We start from the raw sequence: 19,273 nt of genomic DNA on the forward strand, positions 1-19,273 counted from the left end.
GTGGGCAAGTAAGTTAAAAGTCATCATTTCTGATTTCTGTGGGTTTGCACATGATCATAGCAATTTGTATGCCTTGCTAGTATCTCTGTACCTATTTCATATCCATAGAAACATCATATATTATATATTTATTCAAGTCATACACGTGGAATAATTGTATTGGCCTGCTTTTGTTCCTTTTTGGTATATTTGAATGAGCCTTGTTATGGTCTGATGCCAGCTCAGCTATGGAAATAGTATTTGTTGATCTCTTTTACCTTGATGTATATTTTGTTGGTACTTATATTCCTCTATTCTATCCTTACCATTTCTAGATTAATTTGGTCTGGAGGGGATACACTTTCATCAGTAAAGCTGGGTAATCCAGCAAACCTGCAAAGAATTTCTTAAAAGTTAAAAAATTTGTTAGCAAATGTTTTCAATCCTGGACCCGATCCATTCCATTACTGGATCACTGAGCTTAACTGATAAAAGTGTATCCCCTCCAGCTTTGGAGAACTTTAATAAATCGGGCACACTGTATCTCTGATAGATATGAACAAAGACACCTAGTAGACATGTCTTCTTTTTGCTGTCCCCTGCCGTCCCTTGCCAATGTATACTGTTATCTTTTCAAACATGTACAGCAAGCAAAAGTGGCAGGGGAAGCAAAGAATTAAAAAATAAAGATTACCCATATTCACTTTCCAGTTTCTGTATGAAGGGGAAAGTGTGCAGGAGAGATCCTCTAATAGACGGCCGCCATGAAGTAAGTTTGTGCCTGAAGCAAAAAAACCTTAATTAGCATTTCTCCTCACCCACCAGAAGCCTAGATATTTGGTCTTAGGATCAAATAGTGAATAGTGTTGGATCAGCATTTATAGCCTTATAGCTGTATATTCTGTAGTGTGAGATCTAGGGCACTGATGTTTCTGACTGCACATGTCTGTCATTACCGATCTCCATGGTAGAGGCGTTGACAATACCTCTACCAGGATTATCACCTCCTAAGAGAGACACAGTGCAGAAGAAGGCATGGCAATTCAGTAATGTGGAAAAATCAGCTGCAGTGAGACCACATGCAATACAGGCGACTATTACTTTGCCCTCTATCTGCCTTTTCAAGCAGATCTTTCAGAGTTCTACCATAAATTAAACTTTTAAGTATAGGTAACAGTAAAGCTATAGTGTGTAAGAATGTAAAAGCTGAATCAAACACTGAAAATTGTAGCACTGTGAACAGACAAGTTCTTTAGATACATACTATGCATGCAAAACAACTTACATGTCTGTTTGCAATCTTTTGTAGAATGTACACTGAGCTGTGCATGCACATGACTGAATTTGTAATTCCATTTATATCAAGAATAATAACAAGATCAAAGTAATGATTGACTTTGCTAGTTTTCTGTTCTATAAAAGTGATAATAATACCTGTCACTACAGGATCTAGAGAATCAATGAGACACATCAATGTGATGTATATTTCAAATGTTCATTCCTCATGCTAAATCTCTTTGCTAATTGACAGTGATAAAGTGATACGAATTGTTCCCAAGAGTGATAATGAAGTTGATGATTTACGGAATATGTACCAACAGCTTCAGGTAAGTCAGCGGCTTTCTTTTCATTCCAGTGATTGTTCCACACAAAATTGGTACACAAGTAATTGGTCCACACAAAATTGGCAGTTACAGAGGTGAAAGAAAATGAGTAATGGGATCACAGGTTCCAGTGACAACTACCTTAAGACCTTTATAGACATAATGATTTTTTTTGCCTGACAGACTGAACAAGCAATTGTACAAAAATATTTGGGTACTTAGATGTGCTGGGAGACAATATGGCAGGCAGTTTAGATATATCTATAAGTTTTTCCTGTGATCCATGTCATGGGACAATACTCTTGGGCTGCAACTCACTTTTCATAAGTACATTTACTTTTGTAATGTACTATATCCCAGCCTAACAACCTGCCATTTGCCGCATTTTCTGCTATTGTTATATCCTAATTACCTTCTTTGGATCTATCTGTTATATATTTACAATCCATAAACATCAATGAGTACACATAGCAGAGTCCTGAGGAGAATTGTGCACAGATATACCCGGGTATATATACAGTCTATAACCACAAATACCTCCAGTACTGATCAGTGTCAGGATGAGTTGCAGAGGCCTCTGGAGTTGATTGTAGCGATGAGATGATCCTGAAAACAGCAGCAAGGAAACCCTCCAACCGGCAATTGGGCTGTGTATGCTGTGATCCTGGATTGTAGGAATGCAGGCAAAGTCTCTGGAGTTCAGGAACAATGTATCTGCACTACCACTTAGACCCTAGCAATAACACTAATCTGCCAATGTAACCGGACCTCTGCTACTTATGGGCCATCGGATGCCTAACCTATGCTAACTGTAACTAGACAGAGGGTGCGGATCAGCAAAGATAACTGAAAGGCTACAGCAAATATATATTTGTGTATGTAGCTGATACTGACAGTAGGGATTTCCCTGATAACAGATATCACATATACCCCATTAATACAGAGGGTAATAATAATAATATAATACTGCACTACACACTGACACAGCAGTCAGTGTGTTCTGGAAGGGATGCAGGCACCTACCCTGGATGAGCACATGTTCTCATCTCTCCCCTGTACTTCCTGCATTACCCTATATCCTGGTGGGGTTTCTAAGGCCACTATCAGGGGCAGGAAACACTTCAACAACTTTATTTGCAATTTACAAAGTTACAACTCAGCAAGCAGATACAAAAAGGCAGTCCCCTACACAATCATGCAATTCACTTCCTGGATCCATGCTACAAACTGTCTCCTTAAGCCAAATGCAAAAAATGGTTTCCAACAGCTTCTATTACCTTGACTGAGAGTGGTTGGGGCGACCCCACTGCAAACACATGCACAAAAGTGTCTCCTCTGCTACAGGCAGAAATCATCTCAGCCTAGGTAAAGTCATTCAACTGGAATTTAACGACTTTAATTGTTAAAAGGTAAGTAATTTAAACAATTAAACTGTTGCTGTATTCTGTGCTGTATTCTGTTAAATGTCCTAAATGTAATAAATATTTCTTTGCTTAAATGCTAATTTATATTTTAACAGTAAACTAAACTGTAAACAAATTCCAGATAATAAATGAACCCTTTGTGCTGGACCTCAAGAACCAGAAGTAGCAATACCAAATCTTTGCAGTCCTATACCTTAACATAGCAGTTCCGAGATTCTGGTGCTGAAAGCTAATGATTCATACATGAACAGGTCTGGCAAGACATGGTAATGTGCCCACATGTCCTTGTGGCTTGGCCCAAAAAGCAGTTGTATAGTTTGTTATATCTGTATTTATATTCTTAATATTACATAAACAGTTGTATATCTGTAGTCTACCTGTCTGACCGTTGAAGTTTCTTTCAATGGTAACTCCTCCTTTCCCTCCTTTCTCCCTGTTGGTGTTCCCCAATGGTCAGTCCTTGGACCGGTTCTCTTTTCCCTGTACACCTCCTCTCTCGGTAGTCTCATATCCTACTTTGGCTTACAGTACCATCTGTATGCTGATGACACTCAAATCTATCTGCCCACCCCTGACTTGTCTCCCTCAGTCCTGGATAAGGTCTCATGCTGCCTGTCAGCCATCTCATCATGGATGTCTGACATATTTCTGAAACTCAACCTGGATAAAACAGAACTCAACATCATCCCCCCTCAGATTCCAAATCTCCCCCTGACATATATACACGGCAGATTTTCGCCCGATAATTGGCCGATACCGATTATCGGGCGAGAAAAATTTGCCGTGTGTACGCAGCTTAAGCTAGAAGACTAGTGTGATAGCCATGTAACTAGTATTTTTAAAAGTAGAATGGTCTATGGTAGCTTATGCATTTCTCCCATTAAAGTTCCTTTCACATTTACATGGCATTTTACAGAGGGATATTGTTTACTGAAAAAAATATGTTGGCAAAAAAAAAAAAAAAACTTGCCCTTGTCCTCTCCTAGAACAATACTTTTTCTTAATACTAACACTTTGAAAAAATTAAATGTAAATATAAAAAGGTCGATCTAAACTAAACAGCAATATAAACATTTTGTGTGCTTTATATCAAATTTTATCATACAGATCTCTCAGATGTAAATAAAGTATAACTCCAAGAACAGGAAAGAGAAATTTAGTGATGTATTTCTTTATATTCAAGAATAAAATATTTATTATGGTAAAACTGCAGTACAAGGAAAAAAATATTATTTTCCACTGCAACTACTTAAAGTTTACGGTGTATACTCGAGTATAAGCCTATCCAAATATAAGCCGAGGTACCTAATTGTACCAGAAAGGACTTGAGTATATGCCTAGGATGGGAAATGCAGCAGCTACTGGTGAGTTATTGAAGATATTTCAGTCAATGATTTTAATGAACAATTTGTAGATACAGTTTTATAAAACATATCTTTGTTTTTAGATTGAAGAATGGATGCACTACATGAATAGAACTTACCCAAATCTCGTTCAAATGTTTTCAATTGGAACCTCATATGAAGGAAGACCATTGTATGTGCTTAAGGTAATATTATGGATATATCAGTCTAATACCGACCACACAATCAAGACTCTGGTACTCTGTAATATTTAGCATTGTTCCTGAATCATCCACAATTAGTTATGTCATCACCAAGATTGGTCATCATCTGTAAGACAGGAAGTCTTTGGAGGAGCCAGGAGCTAGAGAAACATGGCATCTAATCATATAGAACCACACAGTGCTTGAAGTGCAAAATGTACAAAACCCATACAGCAAACCTCTTGTGGGTTGAATCAACTAAATGTGAAATACGCATGTAATAGGTTAATTTAGGAAACCTTTATAATTCATCTCCTGATACAAAAAAATGTGTTAAAAATAATTCAACTACAAATAGTGTTATGCAGAGGAAACAATAAGAAAGAGTTATATGTAATACAGAATAGCTATTGTATTAGCCCCATATGCCCACAAAATGTGTGTTCTGGAAATGAGTGAAAGGCTTAACCTAATAATATTTCCATCATGCCGGGCTGGAATTGTAATGTGCTGTCTGGTTTGTGTTTGTTGGAGTTTTACTAATATTTGCAGATCACTCTGATTGTACACTAGATGGTAAGTTCAGGCTAGAACATTATCAAGATGGATTTGAGTAAGATTGAATTGTAGGACCTTCAATTCTGTGCCAGCCTCTGGAGTTGTAATCTACTGATCTATTGGTAACTAAAAAGAAGCCACAATTTTACAATTAACAGTTTATTTTAGGATCTCAGATATTTAATATATTTATAATAATATAAAGAGTGCTGAAGCAAGTGCAATAAAACAAAGGCTTTGGTTCCTCACATTTTAATCCAATCTTTTTTTCAATCCACTGAATTAAAGCTGAATGTCTGCAGTTCAACTGCATCTGAGTTGTTTCATTTAAAATTAATTGTGGTAAACTACAGAACCAAAATTAGAAAAAAGGTGTCTCTGTCCAAATATTTACTGACCTAACTGTATAGTAACTAATTTAAACATTGGCGGGTTACTAAAGTAAACTACAGGCATGTTTTTATTGGAGCAAACACAATGTAATCCCTTTCCTAGCTTTGTTTTCATCTGCGATCAAAATAACACATTTATAATGTATTTATAAATTATTCCCCTGCCAAATCACTCTATTTGCTTATTTCATATTAATTTCCTATTGTGTGACACCTGTGCACTTTTTAAGGTTTGCCAATAGGTGGCAGAACGAGTCATGGTTTTAATAGGAAATGAAAGAACACCTGTAGAGAGATATGTCAGCTGAGAATTGCTTGGGAGAATAATTTATAAATAGAGCCCATGGTGGTACAATGATAAATCACTTCATGCTACATTTCTGTGTACCCACATAATTTAAATAGGATTACCAGGTTCTATGTAGTGAACATCTTGGTAAATTTGTCCATATCCACCTAATACCTTTCAATCACATTAAAATAAATTCATCTGTTTCTGGTTACCTTTCAGATATGTTCACCCACACAATTTGCACAGAATGAATCAACCAGCATTTCTTTGTTACATTACTCTACTATGAGAATTGCTTGGAAACAACCTCAAAGTTTCTTTAAAATTAAATTACCTTTGCTTGAATGCATCTTTACTTTACTTTAGTCCGAACATGAGATGAAAGGAGTGAAAAAAAACTGCAGAAACTTATTTAGTTCTGTAAAGAGGTTTGTTGGTAGGCGTAAATATATATTCCATAAACATATTAAAGAATACTCATTAAAATTAGATAAGCTCTTTAAAGCATTTCCTATTATTTCTGTTTTACTGCTATAGAGAAAGTGTTTGTTTGAAAAACACTGTAATTGTTTTAGGTCAATTATTTATTATTTGATTTTTTCACACGCTTAAACTGTTCATTTATATAAAGTATATAGTAAAAAAAAGTACTTGAATTACAAACATAGATTAGATCAATCTTTCCCAGAGCACTATGGCTTACCTAAGAGACAGCAAAGCATGGGCTGGTTGTTTGTTTGAGGCTTGGCTTGTAAAGCTGGGTACACACTTCCAATTTTTATCGTTGGTAAACGAACGACGAACGATCCTGCACGATATCTGCGAACGATCGTATGGCACCGATCCTGTACATACAGATAACGACACGATCGTTGAAAGATATTGTACACACGATAGATGCGATCGTTTGAACGATACAGGAAGTGACGTGCACCACAGGAAGTGAGCGAATGTTCGTTCATCGCGCATGCTCAGACCATGGACGATCACTGAACGACCGTACACACGATAGATGGTCAACGATCGTCGTCCAATCCGATCCGCCGGTCCGGTCGTTCATTTCCAACGACTATCCTCGTTCGTCGGCGTCGTTGGTTACTTTTTTTACGAACGATTTTTGGCCAATCGGTCGTTCGTCGTTCATTTCCAACGATAAAAATTGGAAGTGTGTACGCAGCTTAAGAATGAAAAATTGGACAGAGCAGTTGTTGTGTATATATTTATTTAGCTATGTTATCCCTGATGATTTTTTTCTTTTTTTTTTAAACTGTAACAATTTGAAACTTTGAAAATCCCGTCTGATGAAAAGCAGTTTGTGAAAATAGTTTTTACCTTAATTCCATGCCACATTATGGTGGTTAGCCAGGTGATATTGTGGGAGGATGTGACACAGGAGGAGAAGAATTCTTTATGGAGTTATAGAAAGAAATGAGTTCATTTCTCTTCACTGATGAAATCAGAGATATTATCACTAACAAGTGGAGGCAAACTAATAAAAAGTCTTCATTGCATGTTTACTTCTAGAAGCTTTATCTGTTTAGAGAAGATTGACATTTGGGGCTCAGCTATACTATACATTCTCTAGAAAAGTGTCAGCTGAATTTGATTGATTGCTATGGATCTATAATTCATATTATTATTACTTGATTGTTTATACAGCTAATATTAATACATTAATAACTAGATTTTTACATTTTTTCTTTACACAGTTGGGTAAAAAAGCTCACAAGCGAGAAATTTGGATGGACTGTGGTATTCATGCAAGAGAATGGATTGGACCAGCATTTTGCCAGTGGTTTGTAAAAGAGGTGACATAATAATACATGTTTAGAATATGGATATGCATAATGTACATTCCTCTTTTATTTAAAGGTTCATTGCATTCAATTTATTTAAATGTTTTTCTGAGTAAATCACTAAATCACCCACCTAATGAATTATTTTCACTGGTTTTCATCTTTTCCACCTGGCCATCCCACAAAAAATTTGGCTTTACCTTCAAATTCAAGCAGCTTTATATCAAAATGGATTCATACATGACCTTCTCTTGGAAGTTACTAAAGCCCTGCCTCATTTTGAAACTGTAGCGGAAGGTTGTATACATAAAATTATGCTTTAATGGCTGCAGTCTTTCCTACAATGGTGCAAGCATATAATACAGATATGGGAATATATTGTTTTTTTTAATAACATTACAGATGCACATATTCAGTTTATTTGTTCTCTGCAGATGGAAATGAATGTTTTATAACAGATTATCTGCAATAGAATGTATGTTTGCTGCTAATACATTTGTCATTCCATACATAGGCAGTTAATACCTATAAAACCGATCCTGTTATGAAGAAAATTCTTGACGTTCTCTACATATATGTGATGCCGGTGTTTAACCCCGATGGATATCGCTACAGTTGGACCCATGTATGTATACATGCAATATTGCTGTGAGTTGCCTTGCATATGTTATTACGATTGTCTTAAAGAGATCTGTAGAATATGGAGAAGCTGCCATTGCTGACTTGCAGGTGTAGGCTTTGGAGCTATCATAATTTCCTTACTCTACATTGTAAGTCACTACCTTGAGAAAGCATGCAAGACATTAATTTAGAATTTGCATGTTTAATTCAGTTTCCCATCAATGAAGACAGATCGGGATTACAGAAGTCCATGCATGTGGAAGCAAGTTAGCACTGATGACTCCATTATTTATATCCGTACATGTTAAAGTGAAACTCCTACTTTTAAGTTATGGATACAGTAATCAATGTGGTGCTCCCTTTTCGCTCCTCTGTGTGAAATCACTTTCTATCTCTTGTTTCTATAGTGACAGTCAGGACTGTTCTGTAAACTGAACTACCTATTTTTCTTTTTACTCTTATAGTGAAATCACTGGGGACCAGTGATAGCACAATACTGGTGTTACTTGTCTTGGTACTATTCAGAGGAACATAGGAAAATATGTAGAGCTTTCTCACAGGGTCAATCAAAATAAAGAACTGGCAAGGGATGAAACATGTCTTTATATAATTCAAAAAGGAAAAAAAAGTTGGCAAAGCAAAGTCTTCCTTCAGCATTGGTGTTGGGTAGTCCTCAATGCTGCATATAATAATGCTTACTTTGTGGTGTGTCGGTGTCTACAGAAAATAGCTGAATGGCTTACAGGACCAAGAACAGCGACTGTCAGCAGAACAGAGCAAGTTGAACAGTGGAGAAAAAAAATAATGCCACTTTTTTTTAACCACTAAGTTGAGCTTTACATACACCTAACAAACTTTACATAACTTAAAAGTTAGGGATTTTTGATTCTCATATATATATATATGTTCAAGCTCATATATTGTAATATATTCAAGCTTGCAAACTGCATCAATGTGACCCTTTCTGGCCAGTCTGTGCTCTGTTTTGTAATTTGCCAAATACATACATGTACATGACATCCTTTAATGGACACATAATGCTAATATGGGGGGAAAAGCATACAAAGGATTTTCAAAATGTTTAATCAATGACCTGCATTATGCAATAGAACCAAAATAAAGTATGCTGTAACTAATAATCTTATATATGTGCTGCAACTTCTAAGATAATTAAAATTTTCACCTGTACAGTAACTCCGTTGCTAAATGTATTACGTCTAGTTATTCAATAATTTACTTTTATTAAGCATGCACACGAGACATGATTCTTTAAATATACTGGCCCAGAGATGGAATGATATCATCATGCAGCATCTGTGACATCTATGTTGAAGATGCATATTGAGATTTGCCCTACAGGTTCCTGTAGGTGAGGGTTACTTAACAACCCTAGATCACAAGGACGTTCACTGGAAGCTTTGTCAAATAACAGAAAATAACTTACCAGTGACCTCAGTCAGTGGGTGGCTGACAAGGTGGATATCTGGTCCCATCTAGCCTCTCAGACACAGATTTGGCTGTTCTCCCTACATCAGTTAGTTACAGCTCCCACAATATCAATCACTGATAAGTATCGCCTTACACTTGTCAAATGTGTGTATCAAGTGCTTTCTGCCTAATTATGAGAAATCTGACAGTGCTCATAATTGGATGGTTATGTCAGTGTGATTAAAAGAATTTCCCCCATGCCAACAATACAAATATGTATTTTTAGCTCTGAGTTCCTTTAGAAGCAATTTTTTCATCCTGTATGTATTGCCACCAATTATCACTCATTACTTTTAACTGACGTTGTCACCATGCCAGATACTAGCCCCCGGGAATTACTGCTGCAAGCTTCATTAACTCTATGAGGTCAATTCTGATGAAATTTATTACCATAGAGCTTTTTTTTTCTTTGAGAGATATTTGTTCTAATACTGTGGATCATGTTTGAATTACACAATAGATAAATGGTATAGTTTCACACTACCAGATATATGTAAAGCAGATGAAATTCCAATCATTAAAAATCATAAACAGTAAGCTTTAACATTTAATTTTAGAAGTCTGATTGCTGATACATTGAAAACGAATAATGAAAAATTCTCTTTGTTTTAAAAGAGAATTGCATTTTTGTGTTCTACATGTTTTTTTAAATAGACCTTAAGGAAAGGTCTGCAAAAACCCATTGATCATAATTGAGCAGTACACGATTGCACTCTGTTGGGCATAGCAGGTCCTGTTAAGCTGTGTTTAAACTTCAAGAAAAAAAGCTTTTCGTGTCAAATGCTATTTTTCTATACAAATGTAGCCCCATTATTTGAAATGAAAATTTAGCATATGACTTGAAGATCCATAAACATAAATATTATTATACAGTATTTATATAGTGCCGACATATTATGCAGCACTGCACAAAGTCCACAGTCATGTCACTAACTATCCCTCAAAAGCGCTCACAATCTAAAGTCCTTACTCCCTACAGTCCCTAGCACTGCAAAGGCCAGATTGCTAACCACTGAGCCACCATACTGTCCATGTACTTTTAAATTGGAACTAAACTCTGTGTTACTCATCTGTTCCTGTTCTCTTCGGGGAAACTGCCATCCTCTTCTTTAAATACTTCCTCCTGGTGATCTTTGGCCATCTTGATTGGCCAGGGCCAGGATGACGTGGCTCCCGCGCAGGTGCATGAGAGTTAATTCACTCCCTGCATGTGCAGAGGAAGTAGTGGATGCTGGGTATCCTGGCAGCAGAATATTGCAGAAGTGACCTCGACCTCGCTTTATTGCGATTATTTGTCAAGAATATCCAGAATTTATGCCATTAGCTGAACAAGACCAATATTTGGAAATATGTATGAAAACTGGTGTGTGACCCAAAAGGTCCATTCAGGAATATAATTATTTCTGCATCAAATCAGAAAACACCACTGGCCTTTTAGATATTTCTCAGCATGCTCAGTTTGTGGCAGCTGTTATTTACTGTATATATTTTATAATTAGGGTTTAGTTTGAAAACTTTGCAAGTTATGTAAAGAAATACATTGTAATGGGTTACAAATGTTTGTAAGAGGCAAACGTATGGCTAACTAAGGAGAAATGAAAGAATGTTCCCCTGCCCAGTAACACATAGCATGGCCAACCCCTAACGGAATTGTACACAATTCATTACAACAAACAGACAGAAGAACAGTTTTCTTTTGTCCATTAAACACTTTGAAAACTTAAAAGTTATGTAAAGAAATACATTGTAATGGGTTGCAAATGTTTGTCAAAAGTAGCCTAGATAAACCTAATGTCAAGGAAAATAAAGCAGTAAAATAATGTTACACACTTATAGGGCCATTGGTCTTGTGGAGCATAGCTAAAATGAAAGCTACATTTAGGAGCTAACAGTAATTATTTTCAAAAAGCTTAAAGAAAACTGTCATAAGCAAAGTACATAATCTCTGACTCTTCTGACCTTCTTGCTGTTAATCCACCAATTTCACCACTTGACGCTGACTCCGAAACTTAGGCCAAACATGTAGGTTGATTTTCTCAACTTTAGAGACATTATTTTTAAGGTAAACAAGTTCTTTAATAGCAAAGCTGCTATGACAGCTAAACAATTGTATGTTTGTAAAGAGGCAGAATTGTCACTTATAAGACAAGACATGTAAAGTACTTGTGCGTCGTATTCAATAGCACCTAATGACCACTGAATGTAAATAAGTATCCTACTCTTACTATAAAATGTGTATTTTTTGCATTTAAAGCAAAGTATAAAGTTGCAGCTTTTTTTATATTTTGCTAGGACCGTTTCTGGAGAAAAACAAGATCCAAAATGAGATTTAATTGCTATGGTGTTGATGCTAACAGAAATTGGAAAATCAGTTTTTGTGGTAAGAGAGTTATACCATTTGTTATTAAAAACAATCATATAAATATTTGTGTAGCACCCCTTTAGTATAGCAGAGTTACTTTAAATATTGGACTTTATTATATTGGATTTTGGTTCTACAAAGGGAGTGTTGGTTGGTTTTCCAATGCTGTGTAGATGGCACAGGTGTTTGGGTATAGATAATTGTCAATCACTGCCCTGATGCACCACCTTTGTGGCCTATTGTACATTTTGGTGCCTGTTTGGGCAGGTGTTTTTTTATGTGCTTAAATATCTGGAAACTGAGATTTTAGAAATATCTGGGGGACCCCTGGAACCAAGAAATGCTGAAAGAGAGACACTGGTGCCTGACTAGGCTGAGGCTAGAGATAAGTGCACCCTTTCATTGAGATTCTGTTCCCCCTTTGAGCTAAGTGTGAATGTAAGTTCTATTGGGATATTTTTTAATGCAAGCAAGTGAATTGTGTTCTTTGATGCTCTTCTGCCATTTACACTCTTTCTATTGTGTGTTGGATTTTACAATAAACCTTTAAAAATATAGATCAGTGAGCCTGTATAAGTTTCTGTAGTCACCCCACCATGAAGACCCCGGTACAAACAGGCTGCCCTTTATGAGGATGACGCTACACTTGCAAATAAAAACATCCAGGTGTGAAAAATATGTAATATGTGAATTATTCAATGTATTTGGTGATTATACAACTATTTATTGGTAGTAAAGTTTGGCTCGAAAAGGTTCTAAAGTTGCTGATAGTATACTAACCTAAGCCTGGTTAAACAGTGCTGTCTTATGATAGGCACTAATGTCTGATATTTCATTCCTTCCTAACATATATCAGCATTTAAGTTACATGACCTTAAGTTACATAAGTTGCAAACCAATAACAAAATTCTGTCTGTTCTTATTCCCAAGTCTGTTACAGTATATATAATTTGCATGGCAGTAAACAGTATGATTCTTTTTTGATATTGTAGAGGAAGGGGCATCTCTGAATCCATGTGACAGCACATATTGTGGACCCTATGCAGAGTCAGAGCCAGAAGTTAAAGCAGTCACTCAATTTCTTTATAAAAGGAGAAAACATATCAAAATCTACATGACATTTCATGCCTATGCTCAAATGGTACTCTACCCTTATTCCTACCAGTATGGCGCTATCCCAAATTACAAGTGTGTGGTAAGTCACAGAGACAACCATCTTTTTTGTCATATATATATCTTTTCCATAGAAGCTCTGAAAATGCTTAAGACAAACTAACTTTTGTTCTAATTCATCTCATCTATCCACCCTCACAGTTTTAAAAACAGTGATTGAGGCCATGGGAGGTGAAACAATAGTTTTTACTAGTAATAGAAAAGGAGTTTGGGGGACCCAAAGCATGTTTTAACCAGCCAATCTTTATCTGACTTTCCTTTAACATTCCAGTCATTGGCGGTTGAAAAATAATTGCTACACCCTTATGTATGGGTATGCACACATGTGCACTCCTTCTCTCCTATCCTATTAGCACAAAAATTGTCCCAGCTGTTGTAATAAAACAAATTTACTGGTTTAAATAATTTTGGGTCAACGATTCAGGATGCATTGGTAGAGGATCAAAACATCAACCGGGCAATCTGTGGTTTTTCAACCAGATTGGGATTTGCGGTGTACATAGTTTGTCAGTATAGGTCCTCTTTAATACTCACTTTCCCGGCTGTTGGTCTGTAGAAACTTCCCTCTCCCAAAAGCATTGCTGCCATCTGACTCCTCTGACCAGCTGGTTTTCTTTTTCCTTTTCTTTTAGTTTTGTAATCTTTTTGGCTAGGTTTGTGCATATTGTCAAACTGAATAATAACTACTATGTCTGTATCATTGCAATGATACACCTGTTAATAAACTCTGCTTTAAAAATCATTGAGTCACTTGTTGAAGAAGCATTTTACTTTTCTGTATCTAGCTCTTGGGTTTGGTGTTTAGCTGTGTGCTTTATTTATGCTAGCTTGATCTCTAATATTGATCCAATAAACAAGACTGTAAACTGGATCAATATGGCATTGTATTTAAAGTGCTAATTTGTGACTCAAAAATCCTCATAGGCAATTGTTCATGAGAAATCAGGAGTTGATCAGAGAATGTGTGGCTATGATTCCTGTTAATTTTGAAATTCATCTTTTCATCCGCTAAATTGTTTCCCTATCTGATAAAAAAGCAGAGCATAAAACTTTTACCCTGTACAATCACTGCTTTTTGCACAGCTAATGGCAATATCTGCATCTCTTTGGAAATTATAATTATGTTCCCTTAGTTATATATAGGCAGGAGAAAATACAACAAAATAAACTTTCTCCATATTTTCCTGTTTATGTGCAGTGCAGTCACTGTGCTCACTATGAGGTGCCCATGATTTTTCGGCTGCAATCTCAGATGCACATATATGCAGTCAGCACAATCAAAAGTACGAAAAGCTCTGTGGTGTCATTTGTGAATGAATATATAGGAACAGATCATAAATACCTAGCTGTTTTTAGATATTTTAGATATTTCTTTTGCTTTGCTGTATAACTTTGCAGCTAAGTTATCAACTTAAACTAACAACTTATGTCTAAAGGCTAAAGTAGTGAAAGGTTAGAACCGCTGCCGGCTTTTTCCCCCCCTTGCTATCTGTGTCTCATTAGGAAGATTCCCTTCTCAATTTGTTAGAAGATTCAACAAGAAGTGAGAAGATATTGTTCTAAATTGAATCACGTCCCCTCTTAAGATCCATATAGAAGCTAAATTTGTGCCGTTGGAGACAATTGTTTGTTATGTGAAATTTTAGTGTCACCAGTCTTACAGCATTGTACAACAATCCCTAAGCAACTGATCTCTAAGTATGATTACTGAAGTATCTGTAGATGTACCTCCTGCTCGTTCTCCGGCCTCGCCATAGAAACAACAAACTGCTTCAATTCCTTTCTACCGTCAACTAAAACAATCACTAATGATCGTTACAAGCAGCAATTATAATGTAGAATACTTTATACATCAGAAACAAGCGTCCCCATTGGAATATTTCCCCTTCAGTGGTACCACAAAAATTCAGTTTTACACTCACGTTCATTCTTAGGCATATTGGTGATTAGAACGTAAATCTGCTTATCATGGGCCCTGACATGTAAATCTGACAGTAGTTCTAAACTCTCAACAATCAACTATCCAAAGGGTTTGCCTTGTCAATAATACTGTATCTGCTTACAACAGGAATCAGCTGCACAAAAAGCTGTCCAGGCTATAAACTCAGCTTATGGTGTACGGTATAGACATGGTCCAGCATCATCTACTTTGTGTAAGTATTTTCTGTAATTTTTTTTAATTTTACCCTTCTCTAAAGGACCTAAACTATCTGATCAATCTGTATCCAATTATTTAGACCCTTACTTTACATAGCTATTAGTAGATTTAATGGAGATTGTACAGACATACTGTGCTCCTGAATGGTAAAAAAGTGAGTGAAGAGTCACCAACAACTGGGAATATATTTGTACAATAAAGCACTAATTATGATTACTATTACTAATTATAAATATTACTAAGCAGGTCAGTAGGTATGCCATGGTCACCTGATCCAATGATGTTGGCACAGTTTAGGCAATAGGGATGAATATCTGAACTGGACTCCTTTAGCTGAGGTCACATGACCAGTGCCTAAACATATAGCGGTTTCACCAATTACTTTTTACAAGCATTAACCTTGTACATGTTACATTTGGAAATTCACAAATATACATTTTTGTTTTTCAGATTTGAGTTCTGGCAGCTCCATTGATTGGGCTTACAATAACGGCATACCATATGCATTTGCATTTGAACTTCGAGACACTGGATATTATGGATTTCTCCTTCCAGAAGGCCTCATTCGACCCACTTGTGTAGAGACAATGTTAGCAGTTAAGAATATCACAATGCATTTGCTGAGGAAATGTCGTTAGAGTCAAATGAGTCAAGAGCTGCACATCTTTATGGGGAACTTTAGTCTTTTTAAAAGTGAACTCTAGGTGGATATTAAAAAAAAAAAATTACTAGTTTTGTATTCAATAAAGAACTTGTATTTTATGTATGCTATCAACATCATGTAATGCTCTGGTCAGAATCAGCTTGGTGGAGGTTGCACCCGCAGGAATGAGACAATCGAGGCTCTATTACTAGTTTAAAACAGTTCTGCCAGTGAACACAGGGATTACTTTATCAGCGTGCTTATGTTCATTCATTGTCCAATCACTAGCTGGCATTAGCCCAGTACCAGGGTTTATTCTTAAAAGCAGTGTAGTCTGCAAGTAGCTCCAGGACCTGGATGTACTGGCTTCCAGAGCTGACTGAATCACAAGGCTGGCTGGTAAACAGTTCACATTTATGTATTTCAAATGTATGTAATGTATTTGTAATGTATTTTAGCTTTACATTAGAAAGTGACCAATGTAATGTAAATAACCTTATTAGCGTGTTTTTTATACATTTATATTTAGTTGTGTGTAACTGAGGTGCCATATTTGTTATTTTACTCTCTTTCCTGGTTGTACTTTGATGATTCACTGTATTTGACTTCAGTTCTGCAAGGCAAGCTATGTCTAACTAAATGCAAAAGGTAGCCAGAGACCATGTGATCTTCCCGTATGCCCACTTCATAGGAACCCTTGAACTCTTTATAATTAATTATTCATTAATAAAAGCCATGCCCTATGTAAGTGATGAATTAGAATGAAACAAGGTTAAATAAGGACCAACTGACCAATGTCATGTCTCCTTATTTTAGAGATCAGTGGACAAATGCCCTCTTTCATTGCTAATTAATAGAGAAGACCTAACCTTGCACTAGTGGTCATAGGAGATTGGTCCCTACATTTATAGTCAGTGGGATACAGCCACTCCCCTTGTGGGACATTTGGAAAAAGGATGTCTTTAGCATTAGTGGTTTTGTTTGCTGTCATTTAAGAAACCCTAAAAACTGGTATAGTAACTCTGCTTACTTAATGCCGAAGAAAGGTTTGGCTCACATGCCAGGATTTGGGGGTAATGTTTAAGGAGATCTTTTTTAAAAGAAAAAAGTTGTGATTTGGAAATGCGTATAAGCTGCTTATTGATTGATGTGAAGTGTAAATTATAGAGACAGGCCTGCTTTAATTGTGATGCTAGTTCATCAAAATAATATGTAACTCTACTACCCTATCTTCATTGTTTGAAGATACTCTGCACATCTATACTTTTACTGGGAGCTTCTGCTAATCTCTTATCCCACCTGGCAATGGTAGAGCTGCCAATGCACCCATGACTTCTGCTCCCTACCTCTTCACTTCAGTGATTTCTTTTCTGGTCTTCAATGCAAACAAAATATACATTGGTTATTATGGAACAGCTATTGTCAAACGGGGTTCCTCCAGAGGTTGCTTAGGGATCCTTGATGTGTTGCTGATTGACCTCATATTGGATGATGTCTACATAGGTCACAATTGATGATGTCTGCATGACACTATTTTTTTTAAAGTTATAAAAGTGGCATTTTAGCCACAACTGTAAGGTGTCATTCTTTCCACTGGGCACCCATGTAAAAGTTTTTTTCTCCCAACTGACCTTAATAAATGTGGTTTACCAGGGATTCCCTGAGACCTGAACAAACTGTTAAGGGTTCTGCATGGGTAAAACATTCAAAAAGGCTAAAGGCAACCCTGGAATGGATTTCCTAAAAAAATTTGCTATTTAGCCAGTTACCTGGATCACCCAGGTTCACTGATGAAAGTGTATCTTCTCCAGCCTTGCAGAGCTTTAATAAATCAGGACCATTGTGTTTTTATAGGATAAGCCTTATTTTCCTGACATAAACTATTAATATGGTACTTACAATATGCAATAAAACTTACCCTACTGAGAAAACATATTATAACTCCTCTACAATTCTTATTCGCAGTATAATGCAGTACAAGTACTCTTGAGAAATGATAAGGGATGTTTCTACATTTTTTACTTAAAGTAATGATGTGTGTTTTTCCAAAATATTCTATTTTTTATGTGGGCATTATTTTGTAAAAGTAAAATAATAACAAAAAATGCAAGTATGCAAAATGCAGAATATCTTTGATATCTTATCTTAGATATTTGAAAATATTAACTAATTTAGGTTTATTCCAAATTTAGTGTATTCTTGATTTAGTTAAAGCGGATATGCTCAGCCTGTGAAGTGAATTGTGCTACTTGGACCAATCAGTTACATGTCATGAAAATGAAAATAAGCAGAAGAAAACATTGGCATATCATAAACATGTTTTCATGTAGAATCTGCAGAGCTATTGGTCAATGGTAGTAGCAGTTTACAGAGAAGCACAATTATATCAAAAATTATATAACAAAAGTTTTTTATTTTTATGTTGAAACTTACTATGGTATAATATTCTGGATTCAAAAATTTACACTGTATTAAAGTAATAAAAAAATCACAAGCTAAAAAACAATAGTCTACTTTAGTATTTTTATTTTATTTAGTATTTTTATTTTATTTGAAGTTATTACTCTAATATAATTTGTATTATCAGTTACTATCCCATATATGTAAATCACGTCATACTACAGTTTTCTTTACCATTTACATTAGTACATCAAATCTCGCTATTTGGTGCTGAAAAAGAGAATGGTGTTTAAAATTGAACAATTCTATTGTGGGAGGAGCAAACGTAGGTACCATATTTAAATAACAATATATCAAACTCCAATAAAATCTTCTGCCTGAACCATCCCATACAGAACAAGTCCCTGCTGACAAGTCATCTACCTGTGTGTGTGTAAAGCTTCAGATATTGAGCTTTGTAAAGAACAAGCTTTTTACAAGGGGCTGTAAGAAGCTAATATATCAATGTTTGAAAAGAAGCCAATGGCTCCAGTTGCTGGCTAAAAATAATATTGACTGTCATGGAATAGAAAATCACACATTGTAGCTTGAATAATACCCCCTGTATTACTCATATAGTGTGCTCAGGGTTGCCAGTGGTTCAGTAAGAACATTAATGATCCTCGGCATAAATATCTTTAGAATTATGATAGGGTCCACAATTTACATCACCCACCATGCACGGAACAATCTACTGCTAAAAAAGAAGGTAGGTTTTAGGCAGACCTAAAGCTGACAATAAAAAAATGATAGGACGCTATAATGAGCATACTAAATCAAAAAGCCACATACCAAATA

The 19,273-nt window shown here is 36.0% G+C and overlaps 1 protein-coding gene across 1 annotated transcript; it reads left to right on the top strand.

Annotated features, from left to right (window-relative positions):
* Nucleotides 1-4,246: 4,246 nt before the first annotated feature.
* On the top strand, nucleotides 4,247-18,542 carry CPA6 (carboxypeptidase A6). The gene is made up of 7 exons (XM_072411081.1): nucleotides 4,247-4,556; nucleotides 7,505-7,603; nucleotides 8,106-8,216; nucleotides 11,993-12,080; nucleotides 13,055-13,257; nucleotides 15,304-15,388; nucleotides 15,844-18,542. Exons 1-7 carry the CDS (start codon nucleotides 4,467-4,469, stop codon nucleotides 16,029-16,031), a joined length of 864 nt encoding a protein of 287 aa, XP_072267182.1. The 5' UTR covers nucleotides 4,247-4,466; the 3' UTR covers nucleotides 16,032-18,542.
* Nucleotides 18,543-19,273: the final 731 nt, after the last annotated feature.

This window comes from Pyxicephalus adspersus, chromosome 5, assembly GCF_032062135.1.
Source record: "Pyxicephalus adspersus chromosome 5, UCB_Pads_2.0, whole genome shotgun sequence".
Classification (NCBI taxonomy): domain Eukaryota; kingdom Metazoa; phylum Chordata; class Amphibia; order Anura; family Pyxicephalidae; genus Pyxicephalus; species Pyxicephalus adspersus.

Excerpts from the sequence above, each read along its gene's own strand:
- CPA6 (XM_072411081.1), top strand. The coding sequence starts at position 4,467 with ATGCACTACATGAATAGAACTTACCCAAATCTCGTTCAAATGTTTTCA. Across the intron at positions 7,604-8,105 it reads GCCAGTGGTTTGTAAAAGAG|GCAGTTAATACCTATAAAAC; the intron begins GTGACATAATAA and ends TTCCATACATAG. Across the intron at positions 8,217-11,992 it reads ATCGCTACAGTTGGACCCAT|GACCGTTTCTGGAGAAAAAC; the intron begins GTATGTATACAT and ends ATATTTTGCTAG.